The 27,299-nt window shown below is 36.5% G+C and overlaps 1 protein-coding gene across 5 annotated transcripts in view; it reads right to left on the bottom strand.

Moving 5' to 3' along the window:
• Nucleotides 1–27,299, bottom strand: part of RPRD1A (regulation of nuclear pre-mRNA domain containing 1A) — a 64,969-nt gene that overhangs the window by 10,266 nt on the left and 27,404 nt on the right. For 3 of the 5 annotated variants that reach the window (XM_061131056.1, XM_061131057.1, XM_061131058.1), the window contains exons 3-6: nt 26,706–26,812; nt 26,529–26,626; nt 24,080–24,206; nt 23,796–23,971 (exon numbers count right to left, since the gene is read on the bottom strand). In XM_061131056.1, coding sequence (XP_060987039.1) covers nt 23,796–23,971; nt 24,080–24,206; nt 26,529–26,626; nt 26,706–26,812 — 508 coding nt within the window. Of the gene's footprint in view, nt 1–1,563; nt 1,720–14,206; nt 22,488–23,795; nt 23,972–24,079; nt 24,207–26,528; nt 26,627–26,705; nt 26,813–27,299 lie in introns of those variants that run through there. The other 2 variants (XM_061131059.1, XM_061131055.1) reach the window with 2 other exon arrangements.

Genomic DNA, 27,299 nt, shown 5'->3' with positions numbered 1-27,299 from the left:
TCACCGGAAAAGACTCTGATGCTGGGAAAAATTGAAGACAGGAGAAGGGGACAACAGAGGATGAGATGATTGGATGGCATCACAGATTCGATGGACATGAATTTGAGCTGGTGATGGACAAGGAAGCCTGGCGTGTTGCAGTCCATGGGGTCGCTGGGTCAGACACGACTGAGTGACTGAACTGAACCCTCCATTCATTACCTATAATCTTAGGCAAGATGCCCTAAGATTATCTACGCCTCAGTTGCTTCCTTTATACAATATGGGTACCTATTTTATTGGGCTGTGAGGCCTAAATAAGTTAATTTTGGAAGTTTTCAAACTATGAAGTGGCATATGACTGTTGTTTTCATTCTGGGATAGCATCAGAACCATCATGCACTAAGAACAGCCAAGAGAATAAATGTCCTGAAATTTGGAGTTCTTAGTCATTTTAGGGCTGACCCAGATAGTTGTTCTAACATTCCAGTTGCTTAAAATGTCTTCACTATTTCTGAATTTTAATGTATATATAAGGGCTAACTTTTTCTTGCAGATGCCACTAAGAAGTCTGCTCTCTTCTTTCATACGTGACTATGACTTAAAAATTAAAAAAAAAAAAAAAAACCTTAGAGAATTTCAACTGTATCCAGGTGAGGACTGTTAGTAGCCAGTAAAGGCTGTGGTCAACAATTTCAAGCATCATGCCTACCATGCTCCAGCCCTTCCTTCCTATCTACTTCCTGAGGCACAATTGCTGCAGCAGCAAAGGAAAACATCAAGTTAGGAAGCCCAGTCCTGATTCTAGTGAGCAAGCTGTGCAGCTTCTCTAGGTATCGAGTCTGAGTGTAATCCAGGTTCCAGAAAACTCTGAACACAGGTTTTGACAAATCATTCTTTCATCTGTGGAATCAATCTTCAGCATCCCCTTCAAGTATAAAATATGATTGGCCCAGATAACAACCAGTTTTAAAAAACATACATACTAGGATATTTTTTTAGTCAAGAAAACATGGACATCCTAGCATGTTGGGGTTATTAAAGACTTTCCCCACAACAGTTACTTCTTAAAGATGGAGACAGTAATATTTCCACATGACATCTTATTTCTATAGTATTCTTAGGTGTACCTATGCAAACACCTAGGGAATTTAATTTCTCCCTTTATAACTATATGTATCCTTAGTTGAAATTTGATAGTAACAACATACTTGAGGATCTTGGGTCACAACGAATTAATGTTGAAGGTAGAGCTAGTTATCTTCATTCCAAACAGTATCAAGACATCATCTTCAGAACATATTATAAGAACGCCTTAGGCTGATGATAATCTCATAATCCTGCTCCTTTTACTGTTCTTCTGCAGAACTCTAAATGGCTCTGTTCTTTGATATGTATTTTATTATGTCTTTTGCCTCTCTCTAGATGTTATCAAGTCTTTCTTATATGACTATCTTCAAATAACTATTTATTAATAGAAGCTCCAATTCTGACTTTTGAGAATCCAACATAATTTACTTCATTTTGCTTTCCCTGGTGTTGGGACTCTTTGCTATGTTAGAAAGGAAAAGTTAACCAAAGTATTTTTATCAATCAAGATTTTTTTAATACCACTTTTTTTTTTTGAAACAAGGCCAAGAAATTCCATGGTGTCAGGAAAATTAGTCAAGTCTGTTGTCGTCTCCAGGGAACAGAGTATAAAGCAGGTCAAGATCTCAGTAGTTTGCAGTAACCTGTCATCTAGAAAACAAATACCCAAATTTAGTCTGGTATACAGTCCTGAAAATTTTCAAAACTGTAATAATTAAAATATTTTTAAAATATCAAATCCTTTCTATTTTCTTTTCACAGTATCCTACTTGTCTCTGATGGACCCATTTTTCCTTGACCATCTGCAGGAAAGTTCTACCTTTTAGTGGGAAATACTTTAGCATAAATGAATGCTATCTAACATTGTCTTACATCATTCAGCTCCTCTGAGGGCTCACTATCATTTTCTTAAGTATTCTAAAAGCAGGTTTTACTTTAAAGTATCCTTGAAGAACATAATTCCCACCTGTTAATAAGTTATAATTCTACTAACACAAAGGCTCATTAGCCTTCTGGATTAACAATATTCAATATTTACTCAGGGACTAAGATTTCTGCAGGGAACCCAATGCCTACCTGGCTGGGTCTTTAAAAAGTCAGTAATGCTAAATTATAATGAGGGTAGATACTGTTACAAATAAGCTTTATACATTTCTAGATTCATCAAGTATGATCCTAATTACAATTTTGATGTGCTTACTAAATGTCAAACACTGTTTTAAGTGGCCCATTTAATCTTCATAGGAAGAGACTACTACTATCCATGCATTACAGGGCTTCGCTGGTGGTTCACCTGGTAAGGAATCTGCCTGCAATGAGGGAGACCTGGGTTGGGAAGATCCCCTGGAGACGGGAACGGCTACCCACTCCAGTATTCTGGCCTAGAGAATTCCATGGACAGTCTAGTCCAAGGGGTGCCAAAGAGTTGGACAGGACTGAGCGACTTTCACTTCCACAGACAATAAAACTAAAGCACATTGCTGCTGCTGCTGTTTAGCCGCTCAGTCGTGTCTGACTCTTTATGACCCCATGGACTGTAGCCTGCCAGGCTCCTCTGTCCATGGGATTTCCCAGGCAAGAATGCTGGAGTGGGTTTCAATTTCCTTCTCCAGGGGAATCTTCCCAACCCAAGGATCAAACCTGCATCTCCTGTTTGGCAGGCAGATTCTCTGCCACTGAGCCACCAGGGAAGTCCAAAGCACAATTAACCACTTGTTAAGAAACTTCCTCTAAAGTTGACAAAGGTTGAAAACGGACAATCTGGCTTCAGAGTCTTCATTCTTAACCATTATTCTATCTTACCTCTCATATCTAGAATTGTTACTGGGATGGGTATTCTGAAGAAGTGTTATCCAACTGAAATCTACCTTACATCAAATATAGGATCACCACAATCACAGGACTAACAGGTTCCTAAACCTCAAAATCCAACACATTAAGGAAACAAATTTTGACCTATAGTAAGTAGTCTATTCCTTCATTAAAACACCTCTGGAATTTCCAGCAGTGGAGAGGAGATGTCATTTTCTCATGAGTAACAGCATACGGGCTTAAAGATATTTTTAAAAAGGTGGGGCGGGGGTGGTGGTGGTGACCAATGATAGTAGCAACACAAAGACCCAAAAGAAAAGAAACAAGAAAAGGTAAAGGGCCAGTCCAATCAGCAATGATGACCAACATTTCAGGGAAGCTGAACCTATTGCCAATTATCACTTTTGACACTGGAAGGGGAGCATGAGCCAGAAGCCTACAGGCCACTTCTCTGTTAACTTCAAAATCAAATGGAAGGAATGAATTTAAGGAAGTGAGATGTAACACATTAATTTTTCTACTCATCTTATATTTACCCTAGGAAGTAGACTTAATCACGCTTTCTTGAAATTTTCATTGTTATCTTTTAGCCTAAATTATTTTCATCTCCTTTGCGCCTTTTAGTCTCACTCCCTAAGAAAATGTTATCCAGTTACTAAAGAATCACACTATCTCAGGGTCATGGAGGTCAGCTAATTTGGTATTTCCCAAATTGGGTGTCCAGTAGGTTTTCCAGTATGTCATGTATGGATGTGAGAGTTGAACTACAAAGAAAGCTGAGCACTGAAGAATTGATGCTTTTGAACTGTGGTGTTGACGAGAAGACTCTTGCGAGTCCCTTCGACTGCAAGGAGATCCAACCAGTCATCTTAAAGGAAATCTGTCCTGAATATTCAGTGGAAGGACTGATGCTGAAGCTGAATCTCCAATACTTTGGCCACCTGATGCAAAGAACTGACTCACTGGAAAAGACCCTGACGCTGGGAAAGATTAAAGGTGGGAGGAGAAGAGGATGACGGAGGATGAGATGGTTGGATGGCATTACTGATACGATGCACCTGAGTTTGAGTAAGGTCTGGGAGTTGGTGATGGACAGGGAAACATGGCATGCTACAGTCCATGGGGTTGCAAAGAGTTGGATACAACTGAGCGACTGAACTGTACTGAAATTGGGTGTCCTGCAGAATATTGCTGCTGCTGCTAAGTCACTTCAGTTGTGTCTGACTCTGTGCGACCCCACAGACAGCAGCCCACGAGGCTCCCCCCTCCCTGGGATTCTCCAGGCAAGAACACTGGAGTGGGTTGCCATTTCCTTCTCCAATGCATGAAAGTGAAGTGAAAGTGAAGTTGCTCAGTCATGTCCGACTCTTAGCGACCCCACGGACTGCAGCCTAGCAGGCTCCTCCATCCATGGGATTTTTCAGGCAAGAGTACCGGAGTGGGGTGCCATTGCCTTCTCCGGCAGAACATTGCTACACAAGGCTTTTAACAGGCAGGCCATAAACCAGAGATTCTGGGCTGTTCAAGAGCACATATAGCTTCTTTGCGACATCCCTGCTCCCGTCTCCAACATGCTCATGTCCAGAATGAAGCTTCAGAAGAGATTCCGGTTTGTAACATTCCTCAAAAACACTGATATACATAACACAGACAAACATCAAAGCCAATATTTCTCTTGTTCTTGTCAATCTCTTCATGACCACCTTCAGCAACAGCCAACATTGTATTCTCTTTCACTTTTAAAGAACAGTTTCACTGGATACAGAATTCTAGGATGGAATTTCTCCCAACACTTTTCACTCTGCTCTTCTTGAGTGGTTCTGCTGTAATTCTTTTCCTACAGGTAAGAGTTTTTTTTTTTCCAACTTTTCCCAAGGTTTTCTCTTTGCAATTCATTTTTTGCAATCTGAATATGACATGAAAATTCAAAGTGTTAGTTGCTCAGTCATGTCCAACTCTTTGCAACCCCATGGACTATACAGTGCATGGAATTTTCCAGGTCAGACCACTGGAGAGGGTAGCCATTTCCTTCTCCAGCAGATCTTCCTGACCCAGGGATCAAACTTGGGTCTCTCAAATTACAGGGAGATTCTTTACTGTCTGAACCACCTGGGAAGCCCCAACACACCTAAGTGCAAACTACATTTTTTACATCCTGTCAAGTATTTGGCCTCTAAGTTTCCTGGATCAGTTTGATGTCTTGTCATTAATTTTGAAATTTCTTTTGCTTCATTTGTTCTCCTTCTGATATCCCAAGCAAATGTTACGTTACACTTTTCCAAACTGCCCACAATTCTTCAATGTTCTAGGTTTGGTTTTTGTTTTGGAGAAAAGGTTGTTGCTGTTGTTCTATTTTCTTTTTGCATTTAAGTTGGGAAAATCTCTATTGACAGATTCAAGCCCATACATTTTTTTTCCCTCAGCAGTGTCCAGTCTACTGAGGTGATCATCAGAAGCACTCATGTCAGTGTTCATTCCTGGCATTTAAACTTTGTTTTTGATTCTTTAAGCATTTTCACCTCTACTTGCATCTGCTCTTGCATGGTGTCTACTCTTCGTTAGAGTTGTTAACACATTAATCAGTTACATTCCTGAACTGGTGATTCTAAAATTTGTGTCATATAAGAATCTACTTCTGACTTCTTGTTTTGTCTCTTTAGGCTGTTCCTTGCCTTTTGGCATGTTTTGCAATTTTTCAAAAGCTGAACATGATTACCAGACAATAAAAAACTGAGGTAAACAAATCTTTATCTTGAGGTTTTACATTGATCTGGCCAGGATTTGGGCTGTATTTAAGGTTTGCTGTAGATGTAGACAGCTGAGGCTTTTTGAAACTCGTTACTTTTATAGTCCTTTCACATTAGGCCAGGTCTAACTGGAAGAATGGTCTCGTCATTTGGAATATATCCACTAGTCCTAATTCGGCCTTCTTACATAAACCAAACTCTTCTTTCCCAATAGCTTTCAAAGTATCTGAAGACAAGCAGCACGTAAATTATGCCTGTCCTTAAGTCTGATCTCTGATATCCCGACATGTTCAACTGTCCAATGTACTTTGTTTTCATCTCCTTTGCCATCCTGACCCCTGCCTCTGAATATACTGTGGTAATTCCCTTCGCTAATGCGGAATCCAGCCCAAGTTGAATACATAAATCGACAAGCAGCACGTAAATTATGCCTGTCCTTAAGTCTGATCTCTGATATCCTGACATGTTCAACTGTCCAATGTACTTTGTTTTCATCTCCTTTGCCATCCTGACCCCTGCCTCTGAATACACTGTGGTAATTCCCTTCGCTAATGCGGAATCCAGCCCAAGTTGAATACATAAATCCAGCTGTGGTTTAACAAGCATCCATGAAATAGAATTTGTTTTTCATATTCTGAACACTCAGTGTAGCTTAACACTTTATGTTACTACAGCTTTATCACCATGCTAACAGCTACATGATGACCCCTGTTTTCTCAAGAAATGATGCCAAGTCAAGTCATACTGATGCAGTTAGCTTAGAGAAGTCTAAATGCAGGAACTGACAGTGGAAATTTTTAAGTGATAATGAAAGCAATGCAAGATTCACAGATTCCCCATTCAATCTGCACTGGTTATGGACCAATGGTTATTAAACTGTGTGTTAGATAGATGTGTATTAGAGGCAGCTTTAACTCAACTAAAGTTGTAAGCAAATCTGGCCAATAAGCATTTTTCAACTTTTGGCCACTCAGAAAATTTAAAAATGACAATGATCTCATATTCTATAATCTGATGTTTCATGAACAAATTTTTTTTTTCTTTTGGCCTTGTCACACAGCATATGAGGTCTTAGTTCCCAGAACAGCGCCTCCTGCAGTGAAAGCACAGTTTTAACCCCAGATGGGAACCAGGGATGTCCCAAACACACTTTTTCTTTAATCAAAGAAAACTGAACATATTTATCTATGGTCCCAAAAGTTAAAAAGTAACTAAAATCTCATTAGGATTTAGAACACAGAATACATTACTATAGCATAATGTATTCAGCATCCAATAAGTTATCAAAAATTTATCAAATTTACTGATAATGATCTGCCTAATTAATACCTGTATTTCACTGTATGTAAAATTATCTCAATTTTAAAATGCACTAAGTATTAATCCTAAAAAACACCCAAGAATACTACTTTATGACGGAATAATATCACCGGATATTGAAAGCTTCCAAGAATGAAATTGGCTTTGCTTTGAAGCAGTGCCTTTCTTCATAACCTGATCTAAGCATGACCAAATTTGACATGTTTTACAAAGAAATTTTGCTTTAGGACGCAATGCCAGGCAGAGTTCTTTCTGTGAGATGACATTAGTATGAATGACATAAGGTTCTCTTTAAAATTTTCATTTAACTACCTAAGAAGTTCATATTTTACTTCAACAAAAATGATGTGTGCAATGGTATCAAAATTACCAAGACAAATTCTAACATGAATCTTACTTCAAAAAGGAGTGGATAAATAAATTAGAAGGTACAGTTACCAAAAGTACCACTCCCCCAGTAAATTGCAATGGTGCACTGAAGGACTGAGCTTAGAGAGGCAGTAAGGACTTGTATTAAACAGATTAACTTCTAGTATTTTTGATAGTAAGCATCTCCCCCAACCAGTATGGTCACACAGACCTAGGACTTCCAACAGATCCACAGCTTACATATCCTACGTGAATAAATGGACCTCTTTCCTAAGGCTTCAGCTGTCTTTTAAATAAAGGAAACAAAACATACAATAAATGCTAGCCACCTATAATGTTGTTTTAAAAAGTCACTATCACAAACACTTTTTAAAAGATGAGATTGAATATATGTAACTATTTAAAACAAAACAGTGGAGTGAAATACACTGAAATATTAAAAATGAGTTTTCAGAGAGGTTGATATAAACTTTTGAGCTGGAATTTTTTCAGTACTTTCCAAATTTCCTATAATAAACATTAATTGTTTTTATGATGGGAAAATGTTTTAGGAATAAAAGGCAAGGAAAAATTTTAAACTCTGCATACAAACTTACTCAGAAGTTTCCAACTATAAGATGAAGAATGGAGGGAAAGTCAAAAACACTGAATTTTAGAGTTTAAACAGATCTCATAAATCATTAGGTTTGATATCTGCATTTTGAAGATGAGGGGGAAAAGAGGTTTATATTACACAACTTCAAGTTCACACTGTAAGTTCTAAAACCCATAACTCTCCAGTTCATTATTCTAATACAAACTTCATACTCACTGAAGGCTAATCAAGATAAATATCCAAGTTGGATGTAAATCTGTACATTGAGTATGGCTGTAACTCTTCTAACATTTTTCTAATTATGCTTACAATGATATTTTTAACCTGTGATTTTTATAAGATTAAGAAAATACATTGAAATGTTATCAGGAGCTAAGTAGTTTTAATATATTCACTTTAACGTAATTACTTTAATATATTTTTCAAATTTCCTTTGACGATAGTATTAACTAATACTTCAGTGCTTCAGTGTTCTCATTCATAAAACAGGTATAACAGTATCCAGCTCATACAGTCACAAATAAAGATAGGATCAGTACCTAGAACTGCACCTTCATAAAGAGTAAATGCTAAGTATTAGTTATTATTTTATAATAAAACTATAAACTGTCTCCTTACAATGGCGTTTAACTGAAGTATCAGGTTTCAGGTTAGACACTGGTCATTTTTCACCCATATAATGTATGGAAAATGTTTCCTTTATTCAGGATTGGGATATTTCATTCAAGAGGCCAAAGATGTTTGGAAATCTAAATAAAAACCAATAAGCTCTTAGAGGCTGTGAAGACAACCTATTTTCTGACGGATACTAATTAGGGATGGGGCAGGATCTCCATGTGTGTAGGCATTTTCAGTAGTTTACATCACTATGTTGGACTTTCCTGTTAACTATTTCTTAGGGGCAAATTCTTCCCTCTGAATCTGCTGTCTTATAAGGAATGCCTGGTGGTTCCAGTGATGTTACTGTCTTTGTGACTAGACTGTTATGTACAACTTACTTGGGTTGTCATTAAAGTGGACAAGATCCAACATGATTATCCCAGTGAATTATTTTCCAGAAAGAGGTGATCTCTATTACTCCTGGGCCTCATCAGCTTGGAGGAAACACTGCCTTTTCCTCTGCTCCAAGCTCCGATACAGACACAAATGCCTCACCGCTGCTACCTGGCCCAGGAAGGGTGGGAGGTGACCTTCCTGCTTCCACTGCAGCACCTTCAGTCACTGGGCTGTTCCAACCTCCTGCTTCCAGATGTTCCACTTCGGAGCTTAGAATAGTTAAGCAAACGCTCCCATCTTGAGGAGGGCACATGCCAAGATGTGGTTTATTTCTTCAATTCCTATCAGTGATCCACCTTCTAAGCAGACTGCCATTTGAGGGAGGAGGGCACCCATAGCATTTCTCTTATTAGAGTGGAGCTATTATATACATCATATTTAATAAATATAACTTCTCCATTTTATCTATCTGTATCTTTTAAGCAATCTTTATCAGTCATTATAAACAGAATTTTCTGTGGCAATGGAAATGTCCTGTTTCTGCACTATCCAGCAGAGTACCAAGAGCCATGTGTGGCTGCTAAGCGTCTGAAACATGGCTAATACTGGTAACTTACATTTTATTCAGTTGTAATCAAATATCACTGTGGCTAGTGGCTACTGGGTAGTGCAGCTCCTTATCTCTTTACATTTCACCTCAACTCCATGTGTGTCTCCAATTCATTTTTCTTCCTCAAATTTCATTTCATCCCCCTCTCTTCACTGTCTCTATCTTTATATTTGTGTAATATATATACATATACATCTTTATTATATGATATGATAAAGACTGACTATGCATATATACATATACATCTTTATTATATGATAAAGGCAGACTATGCATATATACATGTACATCTTTATTATATGACATGATAAAGACACACTATGCTAGGTTTTATAATTCCTTTATTATATTTTAATATATATTAACCTTTTTATAAGTTCTAGGAGGTGGGAAAAGCTGCCACTCAATCTAACATCTTTAAAAAAAGAAACGTCTGCCTTTATTTTCTCTACAGAAGAGTGAAAACCTAAATCAGTCAAGGAAATAATGTGAATATCACACTTTAATTACATCTAAGACTCCTAACAGAATCAATTACATTCCAGACCAACTTCATTTCTGAGACAATTTCACCTCAGATATCATGAAGAACTACCAAAAGGGTGCACACTAGCATTATTGTACCTAATTTTGAAAAAAGGTAGACTCTATAAACAACAGAGAAGTAAGTATGGGGCAGGTAAGTCCAAATCGCAAAAAAAGATTGAATATATTATTTAAAAGAACTTAGGAATCCAGTTGCAATCACTGAGATGCTAAGAACATAACTAGGAACATAAACCCTTGCTTTTTGACAGCTCACACTACAGATATAAAAACACTTATACTCTTTTTACAGTATCCCTATAAATAAAACATAAATTCACTGGTTAAATGATAAAACAGATATAAACTAGCTAGAAAACCTCCAAGTCTCTTTGTTTTGGAGCTGAAACTTCTGGGGCATTTACTATATGCTGAGCAGTTTAAGCACCCCAACTCATTTACATCCTGTAGTAATCATATAAAGCAGGTATAATTATTATTTCTATTTTATAGATAAGGAAACTGAGGTAGAAAAAGATCAGATGATTTGCCATATGCCACTCAGCTAGTGAGTAGTGAAGCCAGATTCCTAACTCAGGTAATCTGGTTCCAGAGTCCCTACTCTTCACCACAGAGCTAAAGTGCCTGGCTAAGTGTTCACTGATCCAAGATCAAGCTGGTTAACTGGGAAAAATGTCTAATCACAGGCATGTGTTTCTAGCCTAGCCTTATCTCTCAAACACACAAAAATATTTTTATTTATAATTTAAAATATATCCTTAAGAAATTTGCAGAAGAAACAAAAGCCAAAACAAGAAGTAACAAAAGTAAAGTGTTTTCAAGAAAAACTCTTAGACTGAAACACTGACTCAGTAAGATAATACAGACATATGTATTTTAAAAACTAATTACATAAGAATCTGACAAACAACTCCAAGATTAAGAATGGCTGATGTTAAAAAAAAAAGTCTGAAATAGTCCCAAAATTAGCATGGGCAAAAAAATGCAAGAGCTACATTGTCAAAAATATACTCCACCAAAAAAAAAAAAACAAAAAACACCTCAGAGCTAGAAGAAAGTTTATATGCAGCCAAAAAAGCCCCAAAGTGAAGGAAACGGTCTTTCTCAAAGGAAAGCAGGATGTTTGCTTTGATATCCCTACTGCATCAGTAACAGAAGTACAGGAAGAGTGGCATGATGCACGGCACTGGCAGCTTTCTGTGGCCACGGAGCAGCCAGAGCTAGAAGGTCCACGGGAAGGACATCGCAACTTCCGAGGACAGCGGGAAGGCAATCGAGGCGTCGGGGACAGTGCGAGGGCAACCAAGGTGTCAGGGGACAGCGGGAAAGAAGTAGAAGCCTCAGAGGACAGCGATCAGGAGGTGGCAACAAATGTAGCAGATTCCAAAACAAAGGCCAGAAGCAGAGTTTTAATAAAGGATTTGGACAGTAATTTGAGGTAGAGGATTTTTCTGGCAAAAACAGAACTATGTTCAGCAATGTGGAAGTGAACATTATTTTTCATACAAAGTTAAAAGCACATTGTATTTCCTTCCTGACTGCTTGCCCAGTCCCCATCTCTTCAAGAGAGAAAAGCTTCATCTAAATTATTTCATCTGACTGATGACTGTCATTTATAACTTTATTGCTACTTCCATCTTGGGTACTCCTTTGGAAAAGGTATATGGATTCATTACATATTCTAATGTATTGTTTATAGATTATAAGATAAAGTCAAGCACGTATCTGCTGATACTTTTTAAGTTGACCTGTCTTTATACTTAGAAATGTCTCTTAATAGTAGGCTTCCCTGGTGCCTCAGATGGTAAAGACTCTCCTGTAATGCAGGATCCCTGGGTCGGGAAGATCCCCTGAAGAAGGAAATGGCAACCCACTCCAGTAATCTTGCCTGGAGAATTCCATGAACAGAGGAGCCTAGCAGGCTACAGTCCATGGGGTTGCAAAGAGTCAGGCATGACTGAGCAACTACATCACTCACTATCACTCAAAAAAGCTCTAAATTATTCATGTTAAAATATTTTATTTATTGGAATTAACTTTAACATTCTTTAAAGAATAAAAAAAAGACATATAATTATTTACTTTGCTTACTGAAGTGATCTTTTCTCAGAGCTCATTACTTTCATCAAACATGTACTTTCAAACACCTATTTATTTGTACAATTCCTAAACCCACAGATTAGGAAAAATAATCTATAAGTAGAGAGAGAAAATGCTTTAAGCACCAACTGCAAGCAATAAAACATATAAGAAGCTAACCTACAAAGAACACATGTGAAAGTTTCATAAAAAAGCAGACAGTAGCAGATTAAGCAGTATTTAACATTCACATTAAATAGGTCCAAATACTCCTATGAATTTCACCAAGCTTTATGGGCAGGACTATTTTCCAGTTGTTAGACATTTATAATGCAGATTCTTCTATGTCTCACTTTAACAAGCAACCTGTGCCTGTGGGGACTCCCGGCAGCACAGGGTGGGTCCAAGGACCACCTGACTGAGGGGTACTGGGTGGCATGGCTCCTGTGCTGGGGAAACAGAGGCAACGCTCCAGTCACGTCTGGGCCGACTAGGCAAACTCGCAGAACCCTTGGTGCTAACATCTCCTCGGATGCCGATTCCCTATGCACCTGCCCCAGAGCTGTATCATCTGTGAACTGGCCAACTAAAAGCCAGTATTAAATCTCTTTTTTTCAACAGAGATCAATAAAACACTGACAAAACTCTCCACTCCCCCCATTAGAGGACCATGCTGTAAGCAAGAACAAGTACAACAGAAACAGCAACATCAACAAAACCCCACAGGACTATTAAAGGAAAACAACAGAAATGAGGAAGAATGATGAGAAAAGATAAACAATGTGGCATAAAGATTCAAGAGAATCAACATATATAACAGGAATTTAAGGAGAAACTATGGTAGCTCAGACGGTAAAGAATCTACCTGTAATGCAGGAGATGCAAGTTCAATCCCCAGGTTGGGACGATCCCCTGGAGGAGGGCATGGCCACCAACTCCAGTATTCTTGCCTGGAGAATCCCAAGGACAGAGGAGCCTGGCGGGGTCCATGGGGTCACAAAGAGTTGAACACAACTAAACAACTAACACTTTAATAAGAAATTAACAAAAATAAATGGCAACACACATTTTTCTGATAAAAGGGTACAGCAACGTCAAGCCAAATTAATGAAAGGCCAATATTCTAGATATGTGATAGTCAAAGTGTTAAATGTGTAGGAGAAAAGAAAAAAAAAGGTAACTAGGCCAAATGAAAACCCAAGAACTCTACATTCAGCCAAGTACTCATATGTGAGCAGAAAGGAAAGCCACTCACAGACATACCAAGACTTGCACTAATTTTGCTATTCGTCAAGACTTCCACATGTCTGTCCTTTTTTTGACATAGTTGACTGGAATAGCTTTTCAAGTAAATTTTTAAATGACATATATGAATAATGTAATAAAATTAAAAAATAAGAAAAATACGATTGTCTACAGACCACTAAAAGGATCTAGGATTCTATAAGTGAAACTGGTCGGTAAAGAGCAAAGAGAAGAGAGGGAGAAAACTAAAAGAGAGCTATTATTTCAAAGTATGCAATTTCAATATCAATAGTAGGTTGTGGTTTTTACCTATAATTCCGGATTTTTGGTATAATCTACGTTTTCCCCAAGAATGTATGTGAATGTATACAAACACACACACACAAATATATAAACATATAAATGAACAAAAACTTTTGTGAAATTTTCTAAACAAAAGTATGTAATAAATTTCTAGCTACTGTTCAGAAAATGGAGATTACTAGTCTGAAAACCATGTGCTCCCTTAGCATCAGAAACATTATTCAAGCAGAGGCTAGTTAACCTATCTTTTGAGAAGTGTGCTAAAATAATTTCCAGCATTGTGTAAATTAGATGATCTCCAAACCAAACATCAATCTAATACTACAACTATCACTTTTCAAAGAAAAAACTCAATTAAAAAAATGGACAAAGGACTTCTCCAAAGAAGACAAATAAATCACTGACAAGCATATGAAAAGATGACTATTAGGAGAACACAAAGCAAAACCACAATGAGATACCATTTCATGCTCATTAGAATGGCTATTGAGCAACAAAGACAGAAACAACAAATACTGACAAGGGATATGGAAAAAGAGGAGCTCTGTACATTATTGGTAGGAATGCAAAATAGCTGTGGCCATTATAGATGGTATAGTATGGCAATGGCAGTTTCTCAGAAAAATGGAAAACAGAATTACCACATGACTTGGCAATCCCACTCCTGGGTATATACCCAGAAGATGTGAAAGCAGGGACTCAAAAAGATATTTGCTATGAACCCATGTTCACAGCAGCATTATTCACAATAGCCAAAAGGTGGAAGCTGCTCCAGTGTTCACTAATGGATAATTGGGGAAAAAAAGAAAAGTTTATACATATTATAAAGTATTATTCAGCCCTAAAAAAGAAAATTCTTGGACTTCCCTGGTGGTTCAGTGGTTAAGAGACCACCTGCCAATGCAGGGGACAAAGGTTCAACCCCTGGTCTGGGAAGATCCCACATGCTGTGAGACAACTAATTCTGTGCACTGCAGCTACTGAAGTCCATGTGCCCTAGAGCCTGTTGCTCTGCAACAAGAGAAGCCACTGCAATGACAAGCCCCACTCACTGCAACTAGAGAAAGCCCTCAAGCAGCAACGAACACCCAGCACAGCCAAAAATAAACTCTTTAAAAAAGAAAATTCTGGCATATGTTATAACATGGATGAACCTAGAGAATATAATCCTAAGTGAAATGAAAGTGGTAGTTGTTCAGTAGTTTGCAACTCTGTGCGACCCCATGAACTGGAGCCTGGCAGCCTCTCTGTCCATGGGATCCTCCAGGCAAGAATACTGGAGTGGGCGGCCATGCCCTTCTCCAGGGGATCTTCACACCCCAGGGATTAAACCTGGGTCTCTTGCACTGCTAGGTGAATTCTTTTATCATCTGAGCCACCTGGGAAGCCCCTGCCGTCAAAAAGACAAATATTGCGATTACACTTACATTATATATCCAGTATAGACTTATTCACAGAGGCCGTTTGTCAGGGGTGATAGGGAATGGGGAGTTGATTAATGGGTATAGTTTCAGTGCTGCTACATGAAAACAGTTCTGCAGACTGGCTACAAAAGAACATGAATATACCTAACAGTATTGAACTGCACACTTTTAAAAATGGTTAAGATGGTCAACTGTATATTTATCTTACAATTTTTTTAAGTGTAAAAGAAAAAAAACTATACCATTACTTTAACTGCTCCCAGAATTTATCCCACTAAAGATTTTTCTGGGTATTATGCAATTTAAAGGATTTGGTAATAGGGCAAAAGCAAAAAAAAAAAAACATTATGTAAAATAATGGCTTTTGGTATTTATTGCCAACTGTCTTTCACAAAGAATGGGTGATACATGAATTTACATCAACAGTGTAAGAGACCCACTCCCATCTCCCCTTGCCATTGCACAGGATGCCATTTCATTTTCTTAAACTTGTAGCTAACTTGAGCATGAAAATCATATCATGTATTACTTTTTCATTTTTCCCCTACTTCTAAGAATTTATGAAACCATGATCACAGATAAGCATATTCTTAAACTGGAAAAAAATAAATGCTAAACAGAAGGCAGGTGGCTAAAGAAATACTTCTTTACAACAGAGTATGATCTAGATATTAAACGAGAATCTCTGGAATCACAGGAAAATATTTACAGTACACATGTAAAAAGGACAATGTATAAAAATGTCATTCATGCTAATGCAATGACTGACCCCATCTTCCAAATCTTGTCAAGGGTTATTTCAAGAGGAATGAGACTTTAGGTGATATCTGTGCTTACCAATAGTTTCTAAACTATGAGGAGCATGTACTACTCATACAGTATTTTTTAAAAGAACTAATATTTATTGGCCCCCTCAAGCTAGCTCTCGGAGAAGGCAATGGCACCCCACTCCATTACTCTTGCCTGGAAAATCCCATGGATGGAGGAGCCTGGTAGGCTGCAATCCATGGGGTCGCCAAGAGTCGGACACAACTGAGCTACTTCACTTTCACTTTTCACTTTCATGCATTGGAGAAGGAAATGGCAACCCACTCCAGTGTTCTTGCCTGGAGAATCCCAGGGATGGTGGAGTCTGGTGGGTTGTCGTTTATGGGGTTGCACAGAGTCAGACACGACTGAAGCGACTTAGCAGCAGCAGCAAGCTAGCTCTCTAGTTTAATATCCTTTTAGTCAATGCCAGAATCATTTGCACCATGGTTTCCAATCTAATTTATCACTGATTCCTCTTACTCCTCTGACCCAATTAACAAATTATGGTGATTCAATTGTTCCCCATACCTGCCCATTCCTTTATTTTCTCATTTACTATCATCAACTATAGTTTAGGCCTTCATTACCCACAATATAAAATTTCCAATTAAGTCCTATCTGGTCTTCCTATTGCAAATCTCTTGCCATTCTAATCCACTTGGCAACTACAACCAGGTTTCCAAACACTGCTAATGCTACAAGTCCTCTCTGGCCTCTGGGCTGTTATAACCATCTGCTCAGCCAGCCATCCAGAGCCCATCACAATTTGATCCCAACCTACTTTTCAATCTCATCTCACTCCTAATAATTCTCAGCTGCTACAGTAACAAGAAATAATTGTAGCAGCTGTCAGTTATTGAGCACTTTACTATACACAGGGTGCTAACTGCTTTATATGCATAAATTCCATAATCACAATGCTTCTCTTGAAGGGTATTACTGGTATGAGTTCTCTTCCACAAAGGAGTTAACAAGCAGAAAGCAATTAGAGTTTAGTTCCTCTTTTTACGTAAACGAAGAAACATAGACGAGGACTGATTTCATTTGTAGCTACAGTTCTTCCACCAGGTAGCACCGTGATGCTTATAAATTCAGCACTTATGGACTGCTGAGTATTACTGTTTGTTATTCATGTTTTCTAATATATCATTAAAGTGTTATTCTACTAAAGACAAAAAGTAAACAGGTAAAATAATTTTAAAATTCCAAAATGGTCTTTCATTCTTTTGTTCAAAATTCTCAGCTGCAGTTCTAGAATCCACAGTCCTTTAACACAAAACCCCTTTTTAAAAAAGTACTGGGCTTATACTAATATGACTTAAAAATTAACTTATTTTCTGCTGAATATAATTTTCTTCAAAAACCTCAAGTATCTTTAATCATTTTGTCAAAGCGTCATTCTTTCTGATTTAATTACAAAAGAAATCATAAATTTAAAATACAAAGATTACATACTGCTTGCAAACTGTATTTGTATTAGCATTCATTCATTCATTCATCATTTGATGGCCAACTATCATTTTACTGACTCAACAAAAACACCTGCCTATTAGGAAAAAAAGTACTGCTCCAAACCCTTAAGGTATGACAATAAATATGAAAAACAAAGTTCTTCCTCTCATGGTACTCACATTCCAGCCATATACAGATATAACTAAGTATATAATAAAGTTTTAAATTTCAAACAGTGGTTTAAGTTCCATGAAGAAAACTTAAAAAAAAAAAAAAAAGATAATGTAATACAGTGGGAGGAAGCAATATATCAGCAATGTAATCAGGAGAAGGGTAGGTGGAATTTAATGAGACAAGGGTTCTAAGGAGGTGATACAGGAATGAAAAAAAAAAGGAACCAAGTTCCCAGGTGGCGCTCGTGGTGAAGAATCCACCTGCCAATGCAGGTTAGACATGAGATGTGGGTTTGATCCCTGGGCTGGTAAGATCCCCTGGAGGGCATGGCAAGCCGCTCCAGCATTCTCGCTGGAGAATCCCATGGACGGAGGAGCCTAGCAGGCTGCAGTCCACAGCGTCGCACAGAGTCTGACACAGCTGAAGCGACTAGCACGGAAGTAAAGACCAGGAGACAGCACTGCAGCCACTTTGGTAGCAACTGGCAAAGCATAAGCCCTGGTGTGAAAACTTGCTTCATCTGCTTAAACTGATGCCTCTGAGACGTTACAAGATAAGGTTAACAGAGACGTGAGACTAGTCATCTCACTGGCCATGTATGGGGTCTAAATAAGATCCAAAAGTGTAATAGGAAGCATTGGAGAGTTTTACACAGGGGCCTGATGAGACCTGTTTTCTTCTCAAAACACCAATCTAGCTCCTGTGACGCAGAGTTAAGAGAAGGCACAGGAACCTCAGCTGTTAAAACAACAGAGGCAACAGACAACAGTGTGGTCTAGCAGGAGTTATGAAACATATATTATTACTTCTATTTAATTAGACACGAAAGGTCTTCCGTTTACATAACAAACTGAACTCCACTCCCTCCCCAAAAGTCACTAAAATAATAAAACAAGCTATCAAGGCAGAAACCCACAAGGAAAAAGGAGGAACCACAGTATACAGATGTCCTGGAAGTTTTAGAAAACAGAAAAAAAATGAAACAAGGGATAATGACCAAGGGTAACATAATTCATCCTGAGGAAGTTTGGACATTCTGAGGACTCTGAGGCACCAAGCTCCTTGAAATGTAATGGTGAGCCTTGTTTTGACAATGAAGACCAAACAGATACATCTTTCCATCAATCTGTTAAAACTCATCCCATGGAGCCAAAAGATGAGGGATAAGAAACTAAGCCAAAGACCTGCTCCTGAGGATCGGAATCACACAGATAAGAGGTGAGGCACTGCTCTGAACACAGATGTCCTATGTTAGCTACTGAGCAAATGTGAACCATTTTCTCTAGAGAAAAGCCATGGCCCAGAAGAGAAGACCTATACAGATTAACGATTATCTGAGAATCATCAAAGACACTGACCTAATATAATCTTACTGAAAGTCTTTAACATGAATCAGCAATTTCATCTTTAGGAATTTATCACAAGAGGTAAGTGAGTAGGGAGTTAATAAAAGAGATGTTCACTGGGAACTCCCTGCAAGTCCAGTGGCTAGGACTCAGTGCTTTCATTGCTGAGGGGTCAGGGAACTAAGATTCCACAAGCCTTGCAGTACGGCCAGAAAAAAAAAAATGTTCACTACAATATTGTTTATAGTATCAAACCAATGGAAACAGTCATAAAGAACAGATAGTTATGATATATCCACACACTAAAAAAGAAAATAGTCACATGATAAGATGCATATATCACCTGAAAAGGATAACAGGCAAAATACATGGACCCAATACATAAGGCTAATAAGCCTTTTGCTTATACAGCTTTTCTCCCATGATGAAAACAGCTTACTGGAATAGTTATTAAAAATAATTAAAAGATTACATAATCCTTGAAAAATGGATATATTAACCATAGCAGTTTTAAACTTAAATGATATTTCAGCCTCAAAAAATAATCTAATTAGGACACTAGTAACATTTGCTTCTTTAAAAAAAATTCATATAGCTCCATCTTATTAAGTTAATTTTAAATTTTAATGAAATCAGTATGATTTCAATGGAAAGACAAAGTATAAATAAATAACTAAAGATTCCATAAGCAGTTCTCCATATTCTTACTACTATGCCCTTGAATGATTCTTGTAATTTGATAAATCAATAAATAACAATCGAAAAGCTACATGCAAACACCTTTAGCATTTCAAAATCTTTAATTCTGCATCTTCAGTGCTATATATTTAAAATATTCTTATTTCTTATATTGAGAGATATAAGCGTTTCTAATCACTAAATGTTTCAAGCAAAACAAAATTTACCTTTATGCATTTTTAAAAAATGGAAATTAAACTTTCTGGAAAGCAAAAAATTTTATAAAAGCAAGCACTCTTGAAAATGCCAAGTAAATTAAGAAATGTCTACTTAGGAAGATGTCATTTAAAATATTAATTATAAATAAAGGCAAATACAAATAAGACAGTAAGAGGGAAGAATTCATAAGCACAATAATCATTAGAAAAAATTAGACAAGAAAAATAACAAAAAGTAATAAAAACAAGAATCTACCAAGTAATTAAATGCATGTAAAACAAATAGGCCAGTAGAATAGAAAAATGACTACATTCACAAATATACATGTATATACAGAAATAAATATGATCAAAATTATATTTTAAAATACAGCAAAATAGACTATCATTAAATGACTAGTCATTAATCAATGACAAGGGGACATTTACTATCACTTTCAAACAGTTAGTTATATCCCTATATCATATATATCATGAACAAAAAGTCCTCATGGATAAAATTATTAGGGAAAAAAACTACAGAAAACTTGTATAGTATTTTTCTAATTATGAATTGAGAAGGCAATCCTAACTATATTCAAAAAACCTAGAATTTATAAAGGCAAAGACAAATATTAATTTGTCACGGAACCATAAACCTAGAACCAAAGTTAAAGAGATACAGGAAATTTGCAGCAGAAATGAAGTGGCTAACAAATATTTTTAAACGACCAACCTAAGCAAACAAAAAAAAATATTTTTAACCTATCAGCTATGCAAAAAAATTGTAATTTTTTATATGATTCATTTTTAAAGTTTTTATTGAATTTGTTACAATATTGCTTCTGTTTTCTGTTTTGGTTTTTTGGCCAGGAGGCATGTGAGATCTTAAGTTTCCCTGACTGGGGAGTGAACACACACCCCATGCATTGAAGGCTAAGTCTTAACCACTGGACCATCTGATTTTGCACCAGATAGGCAAAAATTTTAAAGATCACTGACTTCAGTATTGGGTGAGGTTGTGCAGGAAAAGATGCACTCCCACTTCAAGGAGTTGAAAAAAGCAAAATCAACATTTAACCAGTCATTCTTATTGACCCAGCTATTCTATTCTACTTCTGAGACTCAATCCTACAGATATATACTAGCACAACTAAACAAACCTACATCAACAGGATGTCCTCTGTAATACTAGCTGTAATGCACAAAACTAATAAAAACACCTCAGTGGGTACAATCTGACACCATGAGGGACAGACGTAAACAAACAATATTCATACCATGAATATTATGTCCTCATTTTTTAAAATCAGGTAAATCTGAATATACTGATAAAAGACTGCAAAGGATAAACACTATCCTCTCTGACAGCTTTCCCACCCTGACTTCTATAACTTGGCATTATGATTTGATTTCTCCTTTTAAGAGCCATCAAACCATGATTTCCAATTTTCTATGGAAGTCTACCAATTTAAAATTGATCAAAGTATCATGAGATAAATAGGTATTTTTAAAAAGCCTGTTTTTTATACCAACTGTATCATCAAAAGAAAAGTTACCTGCTTTAATAACCAGCTACAGTTACAAGTCTAAAAAATGACTCATAATTTTCAAAAATTTTTTAAAACACTTCATGTTTTCATTGATTACAAATGTTTTAATACTGGCTTCCTTAAGAAATATGAAATAGCCAATTCCTGAACCGATACTTTATTTATAATCCCTCCTTCTTTTTAAGAGCAATTAAGGACATGTCAATACCTGGTCAATCACACTTAATGTTCAAGGATGCCTGACAAGTGAAAACTATGTGATGCTATCACAGCTGATATGAGCTGACCTCTCAGTCTCAACTTCAAAGGGCTGCCACCTATTTGGCACAAAACATGTCTAAAAAACTCAAATTATTTTCACATCTTCTGACAGAAGAATCACCTAGTTATAAATGATAATTTACAAAGAGTGCTACGGAACAACTCCCTAGTTTATTAGAAATCTAAGTATTTTTTACTTGTAAGAAACATCTGACACAATTTAGGTGTTTTATGGTAACAAAAATCTAGTCATTCTAAAACACAACAAAAAAGTTCTTAGAACACCTTATTTTGAGAAAAGTGACTATCTCTAAGGAGGGAGGAAACAGAGATAGGGCTTTAGCTGCTGCTATAATCTTACATTGAAGCAAAAACTGGAAGCAAAATTTTCATTCTGGAGGCAGATTGCTTGGGTTCTAAGCAATTCACTACCTCTTTATGACCTTGAACAAATTATTTAATCTCCTTCCATTTCCTTTATTTATAAAATTTGTATAAAAATGTTTCCTGCTACACAGGATTAAATCAGTTGATATACGTGAAGTGATCAGAATAGTACCTAACATACGGTAAATTTCACTGCCATTATTATCATCAGCCTCACTACCTGTAATTGTCAATCACGAAATCTGGCTTCCTGGAAGGCACTGGGATAAGAGGAGGTTAGGTCGGATGGTATCTGATCATTTTTCTACACATTTCAAAGATAAATGCTATTTTTGTAATCAGTGATATATAACCAGTTTAAGTGGGAAAGCAGTATGAAGTGGAATAATGAAGTTTCGGTCTTCAATTTTCAAAAACATGAGACAATTCAGGCTTTGGAGTTTGATATTTATTTTTAGCAGGAAGAATATGCTAAGGTTGATGACATCATTAGAAGATACGCCCATGTCCAATACCTGCAACAGAAGCTCAATAGAAGTTAAAGAAACCATACCAAAGACTAAAGACAAAAATTACTCATTACTTACCCTTAATTCTGCTAACAGTAAAACAAGTAACAGTGTGTTTAAGACTGAAGTTCCATCACAAGGTCAAAAACTGGTAAGTTAATTATCAAACTTATTTTTTGGAAAGTTCTATCTGTTCTATGTAAAATTGGGCATCCTCTCTCAAGGTGAGCGAAATGCCAACAACTATGCTTTGAGTGTGTATGTGTGAGCAGAGGAGGGGCAGGCTGAAAAGGGGTAACGCTATACGGTGCTGACAATACCGGTGGGAGAGCTCTGAGGCTGGTACTTAGTCAACTGCGATCACAGTAGAAATGGTAATCGTCTTTGGCACAATTAGAGACTGCTAAAACAAGAACTAAACTCTAATAAATAAAAGCAACTTAACAGATGCAGCATCATAGCATACTTAGAAATTTAAAGAGAACTGTCTTAAAAGGGATCCAGACATTAGAAATTCTAACTATTATTAGAAAAAGAAATTACTATAGAAGCAAACAATTTTAACAAGAACTAATCAAATTAAAGATTCTGTTAAATAAAATCAAATCTGGTTCATTCCCTACCCCTGACAATGGCTATTCTGCTCAAAGGAAATTTGAGTTTCTTGTTTTAACCCCTGCACCTCCAGACTTCTTGTCAACAGTATCAATCATCATTCAATTTAAAGAAGCAATAACCTTCTACTTAAGGGTGTGTCCAACCCGAGAGTGGAGTAGAAATATGTTAAGATTCAAGAATGGAATAATGAAGTAACCCAAAGAGTACCTTTCCTAAGCAAAAATTATAAAACTGCCCAGGAATAGGGAAACTGGGGACTGGCATACTGATAACAGAAAGTCTTTATTTCTTAATTGTATACCCAAAAGACTGCATGTACTCAGAACAGGAATTAAGTCCAAACAATACTTACTGTAGCTAAGACCAGACTTTATACTAACTGCTATTTTCCCATTATTTTTGTTATTGAGGATAAGGGTTTAAACACATAAGATGAATTACTATTACTGGAATATCACATGAGTAATTTTAAAACACAACCAATTTTTGCTCATTTCAAATCTCTTCTTAGGCAGACTGATTTGGTTCAAGTAAAAAACCAATTAATGTAGCTTAATTGGAGTAGCTTACCTGGGCCATTGTCTAAAGGGGTCTATGTTCAAAAAGTCAAAATGTGCAAGAATATTAAGCTATTTTAAAGTTCCTACCAAAAAGAAATTTAATAAACAAACACTAAATAAGGAAAAGGTTACGCACTTCCAATTTATGTTCTTTCTCTGCAAGGGCTTCCTTTTGACAACGAAGAAAATCTGCTAACATTCGAGTGAGCTGCTTCCTATCATCTATTTCAGCCGCCAACCTGCCGTTGTAGTCTGCCAGCAACATACAAGCATCCTCTACCATTTTAGAAAGTCTTTCTCCAGACTCTTTATCTAAGAAAAGCACAGGATAACGAAAGTATTACACAACAAAAACAATGCCATATGCTGTTTCCTTACCCTATCCCCCTGAAAAGTTCACATCAGACTTGCTTTTCTTACCTGTTATTTTATCTAGAAGGGATACTTCTTGAACTTCAACAGGCAAAGAAGCTATCCTTTGATGAACTGCTGCATCACCAGAAGCTGCGTTTTCTAGATCTTGCAATGCTCTAACGAGATCTAGAGTCTAAAAAGTTAATACAACTTTAGAACCAAAATTAGTGAAGTTTAAACAAATATAAAAGACTTAAATTCATTTCATATTCCTTAATCTGACTATCTATTAAAATGATGTGATTCATCTGTAAACCAAATATATACAGTGGTAAGAGGGAAGGCAGGCTATAACTTCAACCTGGAGAATACAAGTTTTATGAATGACATATTCATTATATTATCATTATACTAATACATAAGAAGAATTTCTAGTACTAAATTAGATATTGGGGGAGTGGAAAATACAAATCATCATCTATCATAACACAGAAGAGCCCCCTAAATTCTATCTCCCAATGAAGTAACTAAAGCATAAGAGAAATGCACTTCTGGAATATGTATATTCACAGATACCTTCAATTATTCTATAGTTTGTTACTAAGATCATTAAAATATTACAAAGTTCTATATATCTGGTGACTAATATTTATATAATGCTTAATCAACATTTTAACATCAATATTTTAGTTGCACTGTTTTCATACCAGCTATAATTAGGAGGGATGGGCAAATCTTTGCTGACAATTTCATAATTCATAACATCCCTAAAATTATTCCAAAGAAAACTGAGTAAATTTTCTTTTTCCTAGTCTCCATTCCCATCCACATCCTTTTACTTTTTTCTTTTTTTCAATCTCTAAGCCTAGATTCTGGAACACTAAGAAATTACACACATACATGAAAAGTGTAGGATATTATTAACTCTGTTCATATTTAGATGACACTGACAGCCAGTTTTGAATTTTTCTTTAAGCTATCCCCTTACAAAAAATGTTATTACTGGGGTCTAGCATACAGCAAATAATCAAACATGATTAGAATTAATGGGACCTAGTAAGAAATATACTATTCCCAGTGTGCTTTTAATTCATTACTATGTTTTTAAAATCCAAATATTAAAAAAAAATTATTTTGTTATATTTCCCCACTACAAGGAAAGTGAGCTTAAGAGCAATGACATGACAAGGAAGCTTGTTTCTCATGATGCCACAAATAACTTACATTATTATTATTTTTTAATCAGATTTAGAAAGTTCTAAAATTTTCTGGATTTCTAAGAAACCCAGCTTTATGGTTTTGACAATGTATGCATGCTTTAACTACAAACTACTCTCATTACACCTTCACACTCCTACATGAAGACAGCAAACTGACAACACTAGCCTAGGACTTCCTGAGAGAGGAGAATGAAATGATTAGATCCTATAAAGAGAAATCTTTGCCATTCTGAACCATTGAGAATTAAGCAATACAACTAACCAGAAAATGGTCATCATAAAATCAAAAGCAATTGCACTGTATACAACAAGAACTAGGAAGAGTCACGTCAGAAACTCCTAGAAGTACAACTTAGGTTACTCTTTCATCACGGAGAATAGTAAAGGGTCAGACCCTTTAATTAAAACTGGAGTAAAATACTGTTCTTGGAGTGAGTTTCAGTCCAGGTCTCCAAGTCCATGGAGCACTTAAATTCGTATTACTCTAGAGGATACTGATTCCTGCAAACCACGTCTGCTTCCAGACAAAGCTCAGCAGGAACCACATTCTGGCTCCCATACTGAGTTACGTTCTGTACCGTTTGTAGCCCATGAAGATATTTACCTTGTTTTAAGAGTATGGCTATGTCTTCATTTTCTCCTTTAAAATTCTATCTGTCCCTCCTATATGTTTGAAACATAGAAGGAGGAAGCTTTAAGACTCAATGTCCACATAATTAAGGTAAAAATGTCTTTTTGGAATCATCTGATGGTTAGAAAATGCTATACTGTATCAACCTGGGAGGACATGGAGTATTAAGATAATGATTCTAATTCATCTTATTTTACCATGGAACTACTTAGTTCCATATGGTTACACAGAACTGTATGAATACATACTTGTTAACTCTAACATGCATTTTTAAAAGCACGTTTAAAAAATGTTTAAACATGCACATTTAAAAGCAAAAATACTTAAAAAGATTGTTTATCTCTGGGCATGGAATTTTTAGCATACTTAAACAATAAAATAGTCGTACATTTTATTTAAAAGAAAATTGTTGAAATGGTGGATATCTCACCAGATCTAATCGTACCTGGCAATCAAATACTTTCTATGTGAAATATAATTGCCTAATATACAACACACATTAAACATAAGTGATTAATTGAAAAATAACTTATTCACATAGCTTGTTTCCTGTACCCAGAATTATAATAAGTCAATTTACAGAAATAAAATAGCAAATTAGTAAAGCTTGATGGCTACATGAAATACTAGAAATATAACTCCCTCAACAGAGAAAAACTGCTACCTGTGGTGGTTCACTTGGAGATCCTAGAGAGGAACAGTTTTCATTCTCATCCACCTTTATCTGCTCATACGTTCGTTTCCTAGGCTTCTTGTCACCATCTGAGTTGAAAGAACATTTAAGTTTTAATGAGAGAATGCATTTCAATGAAGAGATAATGATAAAAGATTATATACTTACAAAGAGCTTGCTTAAGTTGTTCTAACACATCATTTTCATAAACAGACCTTTCTTCCCAAATAGATAGCACTCTTCCAAGGTGCTTCTTACAACTTTCATCAGTTTCACTAAAGAGAAGATAAAAACATTAACAGTAAAATGCACAGTGCCATTGCAAAGATAATGGTGGTTTTAAATACAATGGTCACCCATTCCCTGAAAAAAGCTGCCCAAATGTTTACTGAGTTTAAGTAAGTGATCAGCAATTCAAGGATGAAGTGACCAAGACAGACATACTCTCTGCTTCCCTTAAAAAACTTAAGAGTCATACTATTAAGAAAAAAATTACAAAAAAATGATGAAAGTGCTAGTACTGGTGACAAGGGGTTATCAAGAAGGTACCTCTAACCTAATGGGGGCTGAACATAAAGCTAAGGAAGACTGCTAATAGGTGATTTTGAAGCTTATTTAACAAATATTTACTGATGAATGTACGAACTCTGACACTGGAGATACAAATGGAGCTTTATGGCAGCTGTTATTTCTAAGAGCCACAAAAGAGAACAGAGTGTTAAAGATGGGTTTAACAGAGACATGGCCCAATTCAAGAGAGAT

The sequence above is a fragment of the Dama dama genome, chromosome 27, assembly GCF_033118175.1.
Source record: "Dama dama isolate Ldn47 chromosome 27, ASM3311817v1, whole genome shotgun sequence".
NCBI lineage: Eukaryota > Metazoa > Chordata > Mammalia > Artiodactyla > Cervidae > Dama > Dama dama.
The sequence above is the reverse complement of the archived record's forward strand: the minus strand, read 5'-3'. Positions and strand labels throughout refer to the sequence as shown.